The 4,922-nt window shown below is 66.1% G+C and overlaps 2 protein-coding genes across 2 annotated transcripts in view; both read right to left on the reverse strand.

Moving 5' to 3' along the window:
* Positions 1–392: 392 nt before the first annotated feature.
* MNEG_10248 (hypothetical protein) lies at positions 393–2,779 on the reverse strand (the record flags this gene model as incomplete). The annotated part of the gene is made up of 3 exons (XM_014041279.1): positions 393–567; positions 927–993; positions 1,216–2,779. 3 exons carry the CDS (start codon positions 2,777–2,779, stop codon positions 393–395), a joined length of 1,806 nt encoding a protein of 601 aa, XP_013896733.1.
* Positions 2,780–3,853: 1,074 nt separating this feature from the next.
* Positions 3,854–4,922, reverse strand: part of MNEG_10249 (AP-1 complex subunit gamma-1) — a gene marked incomplete at both ends in the record, with an annotated part of 5,037 nt that continues 3,968 nt past the window's right edge. Inside the window, 2 exons of the mRNA XM_014041280.1 lie at positions 3,854–4,069; positions 4,365–4,571. Of these exons, the coding sequence (XP_013896734.1) occupies positions 3,854–4,069; positions 4,365–4,571 (423 nt within the window). The remainder of the gene's footprint in view (positions 4,070–4,364; positions 4,572–4,922) is intronic.

Consider the following 4,922-nt stretch of genomic DNA (forward strand, 5'->3'; position numbering starts at 1 on the left):
CACGGTTGGCGGCAGCCGGAGCGCGCTCAGCGCGGCACAGATGTTGACGAATGGGCTCAAAGTACTTGCCGCCAGACATATGCTGTAGGTTGTATGGTAAATGAATGAGACTAAGCTCAAGTCAAGGTCAGGAATGACATTCCGACAAAACAATACCAAAGAATGAGGGTAAAAGCGAGTGCTGCAGAGGATGACAAAGAATAGCCAGCATGCGTTTTGCTGCGGTGCAGGCTAGCTTCAGGGTTGCGTGGGTCGGGCGGCAGCAACGGAGGATCGCCGAGCGCGCAGCACTGAGCTGTGCAGCGCTCAACCGCTTGTTGCGCCCGCCGCCTCGGCCTGCAGCTCCGCCCAGGAAAGGGGCGAGCCGGCACGCCGCCCGGCCCGGCCTCCTGTCACCGCCTCCGCCGCTGCGCGTCCGGCTGGCAGCGCTTGTCCTTCCTCTGGTTGTCGGGCATCTCGCAGGGCGGCGTGCACTCCGGCAGGTCCCAATTCTTGCGCCCGTTGCCGTCGCAGAACGTCCACAGCATGTCGCACACCGGGTTCTGCAGGTTGGCCTTCTGGTCGCACCTGGCAGTCGGCAGAGTGTCGGACGCGGAGGGTGGCGGGCGCGTGAGGGGTGGGTTCAAGGCAGTTCCATGGTTTAAAGGCGCAGCAGTGGCGGAGGCTCAGCAGGCCAGGACGAGTCAAGGGTGGACTTCACAGCAGGTCCAGGGGCGGAGGTGGTGTAACCTTGTGAGCTGTGTGTTTGTGTGTATATGTGTGAAAGTGCGCGCGTGCGTGTGTGTGTGTGTGCGCGTGTGTGTGTGTGTATGTGAGTGTGAGTGTGTGTGTCTGCACACGTGCACGGCGCGTGTGTGTGTGCGCGCTCGTGTGCATGAGCGTGTGTGCAGGGGAGAGGAGGATGGGGGCAGGGACGGTTGTCTCACCAGAACTTGAAGCACTCTGGCTTGGGTTTTGGGACTGCAGCCTCAGAGGCGCAGTACTTGTCAATATCTGGTAAAAAGCAGAAGGGATGTTGGAGGGAAGGGGGATCCATAATCGGAGGTTAGGGGTTGGAGTTCTGCACAATGCGCTAAGGGGTGCGCTGCTGACCAGGCGTTCGACCTGCAACGGCCCAGCGGCCAGAACGGACCACTTAGAGAGTCGCATTGCACAGTGAAGGGGAGGGAAGGGGCTGGACGTGGGGCTCAGGGCGAGCTTTGCGAGGTGTCTCACCAAGGACAAACGGCATCGGTGCGTAGGGCTTCTCCCCGGGCGCCAAGGGGAACGGCGACGGCGACGGCTCCGGATTCGGACCGTCGTCCGGCGGTGTGTCGCCGGGGACTGGCGCCGCCGGAGACGATGGGGACGGCGTCGCTGCGGGCGGTGGCGCGACAGGCGGAGCTGCCGGCGGGGGTGCCACTGGCGGCGTCGTGGGCGGCTTTGCCGGCGGCACGGGAACCAGGTTGGCGGGCGGGCTGGCTGGTGACGGGGTAAGCGGCGTGGCTGGCGGCGGCGGGGGCGGCGAAGAGTTGCCAGGGTTGGGTACGGGAGTAGGCACTGGCGTAGGCACGGGCATGGGCACGGGCGTAGGCACAGGCGTAGGCGCAGGGGTAGGCACAGGGGTGGGCACGGGCGTTGGCCCCGCCGTGGGCGTGGGCGCTGGCGTTGGCGCAGGTGCTGGCGATGAGCCCGAGGGGACCGGCGATGAGACAGGCGCCGGCGACGCTGCAGGCGTCCCCGCCACGGGTGTCGGCACCGGCAACGGTGTGGGCGCGGGCGTGGGCGTGGGCGTCGGTGGCGGCGAGGCGGCCGTACTGGGCGGCGGCGCGGCCGGCGCCAGCGGCGAGACGGGTCCAGCGGGGGTGGGTATGTACACGTATGTTGGGGTGGGCACGAGGGCTGTCACCGGGGTAGTAGACCCAGGCGCATTGGACCCAACAGTAGCGCCTGAACCAGACCCTGTTAAAACAGATGCGCCGGCTGCCGGGGACGTCACACCGGCAGAGCCGGACAACCCAACGGCGGCAGACGTGGCCGCCACCGCCGGGGCGCCCGAACCGATGCTGCTGTTCACTGTTGGTGTCGGCTGCACCAGAGGCAGGAACCTGCCAAAAGGTTCAGAGGACGCATTGCCGGGTGACAGCGGCGACGCTGGATTGGCCCCACCGCTGCCACCGCCGCCGCCGCCGCTGCTGCCATTGTTACCGCTGTTGGTGCTGGTGGTGGTGGTGGTGCCGTTGCTGCTGCCGCCACTGTTGCTGCTGCTGTTGCTGCTACCACCACTGCTGCTGCTGTTTGCCGAGGCCAGATTTATGGTGAGCTTGGTTGTGTCGCTGCTGCTGCCCCCCTTACTGTCGAGCACTGTAAGCCTGATATCCCAGTCGCCAGCAGGAAGCATCACCTGAACATCCACGCCTCTGGCCTCTGCCTTTGCGCTGCCGCCTGCGGTCTGCTGCGCCACCCACTGATAGCTGGTCAGGGTGGTGCCCCAGACGGGGGTGGACGCGCTGCCGTCCAGCTGCACGGCGGCGCCGTCCTTGCTGGCCGCCCCGGCGGAGGCCTTGGCCAGCGCAGTAGGGGACATGAGAGTTGCAAACGCCTGCTCAGCGGCGGCTGATTCGCCGGCACTGGCGGAACCGTTGGCACTGGCGGTGCCATTGGTGCCGGCAGTGCTGTTGGCACCCGTGCTGTTGGCACCGGTGCTGTTGGCACCAGTGCTGTCGGCGGCCTGCCGCAGCTGGCGCGGCGCCGTGCTCGCCGCGGCGAGCAACCGCCGCGGGTATGCACGCGACTGCATGGGTTTTGGCTGCACGACTGCTGCTTGTTGCCTGCAGCATTGATAGAAGAGGGCGCGAGTGACTCCATGCCCGCCCCGCGTGGGTTGCAATGTCTCTGCACTTCGTCCACTGCGCGGGCACTGCACTGCGCGCTGCGCCGAGAAGACAAGCGCGAGCTCGACACATGGGCTACCCAGCAGGTGATTCGGTGCGCATGTCTCATTACATTCCTAGTAAATGGTCGCAAGCCTCAGGGGAGGCTGGAACAGGGGGGTCTGTTCGCCACGCCTGCGTGGGCCGGCCAACCCGACGCGAACTCGCGCTCACCAGCTTTGGCCGGATGCTTCCGCGGCCGCCAGCAGCAGCAAAAGGCTACCTAATAGGTTCATAGTTGCTGGCTCACGATCCCAGGCCGCCGAGGACCTGAGTCCCCCGCAGGGGTGGGAAAGTCAGGGCGAGAACCAGCCCAGGAGGGATCGTGCACTCCTAAAATGCCGTGGTACAAATTTCGACTTTTTAAGTAGACGAGTGCCTATTTTCAGGCTCGTTGAGGCCACCAGTGCGAGTTGCCGGGACCGCGCCCACTCAGACTCATTCAACCGTAGGTGCAACTTGAAAAAAAGAAGCGCCGCAAGAATTCACCACATCGTAGAATTGCTGGCATCGTATGTTGTTGTGGGCCAAGTCAAACTTGGACGCCTGCGACAGCGACCCCTCAGCATCCACCCGCCCCAAATGCTTCAGTGCCCGGCACAGGTGGCGCAAGCGCGTGGCACCCCTTATCAGTCCGGGGCAGTAGCACAAGCCGCAGATGACCATGGCGCTTTGCAGGCGAGCCCTGCTTGGCGGCCGTCGACCATCCCCGGCAACCAGCGCAGGCAAATCCCCTGAAGCCGCTCCTTGCACAAACAACATTCAGCAGCGTGCCCCCCCGGAGCCGTTCAGCAGCAACCCCCCCCCCAGCACACTTTGCCAAGGCTGACATCGCAGCGGCTGCGGTTACATCCCTGGGTCCGAACCTAGATTACAAGACGGCTTCTCTGCGTGCGCCATCCGGCACCGGCCGCGCCAAGCCCAGCCGCGCGCCGCGCCGCCTACAACCCCTCTGGGAAGTTTGACACCTCCGCCTGCTCCAGCACCTGCCGCCCGCCCAGGGTGTATGCCAGCCTCAGGCGCATGGCCACGGCCTTGGCGCCGTGCATCGAGTTGATCACGTGCATGCGCTGCGTGGCGGGCGCGGCGCCCAGGGCTGGCAGGAGCGTCGCGCTGGCGGGCTCCAGGCGCAGCTGCATGTACTTGGGGACAGCCGCCTGCAGCCGAGGGCGCGCGTGTGCATCGGTAAGACGGAGGGCTACCCGCGATAGCCACTGGTTTGAGGGGCTTCAGGCCGGCGATACAGCGCGCAAAGCGCGACGCTCCAAACAGCAGCCCTTGCTAGGTGCAGCGCGCCCCGACGAATACAGAAGCGCGCGCGCAGCAGCCCTGGATTGCGTCCTCCATCGCCCGCCCCGCAACGCCCGCTCCACATGCACGCCGCCACGCATCCACATCCCGTGCTGTGTGCAGTCCGACCCCTTTCCCCCAGAAACCGACCCAGGCCCCAACCTGCAGCGTGAAACCCTCGATGTCCTCCAGGCCGCTGTTGGTGTATGTCGCCACAATAGTGGTCAGCCCCGGGTTCTCTGGCGCGGGCTTCTCAAACGCAAAAGCCACGCGCAGGCCGCCCTTGTCGAACGCCACGATCGGCGCCAGGCCGCCCGGCGGGGGCGCGGGGGCGGGGGGGCCGCCGCCGAGGAGGTCGCCCAGGGCGTCCTTTGGGGGGAAGGGGTCGGGGGGGCGCACATGCGCAGGGTGCAGGGTCGAGGGTGGATTGTTGAGTCTTCGTACGTGAGCGCGCATGGGCGGAGGCTGGCGGGGGGTGAGGGGGCTGCCGTGCAGCGCATGTCCTTGACACCAGTCCAGCGCTTCTAGGCAGCAGGCCGCCTTGCAAAATGAGCCTCAACTTTGCCGATGCACGGCGTCAAAGCTCCCAGGGGGGCGCCCGACCAGCACCCCCTTCAGAAGCAAGCCGTTGGTCCAAACTCACAGAATGCCCGCCGCCGCCCCCACTGCCGCTGCCGCCGCCAAGGAGGTCCATGATCCCGCCACCACCACCCGCCGCCG

This window comes from Monoraphidium neglectum, assembly GCF_000611645.1.
Source record: "Monoraphidium neglectum strain SAG 48.87 unplaced genomic scaffold scaffold02239, whole genome shotgun sequence".
In the NCBI taxonomy this organism is placed as follows: domain Eukaryota; kingdom Viridiplantae; phylum Chlorophyta; class Chlorophyceae; order Sphaeropleales; family Selenastraceae; genus Monoraphidium; species Monoraphidium neglectum.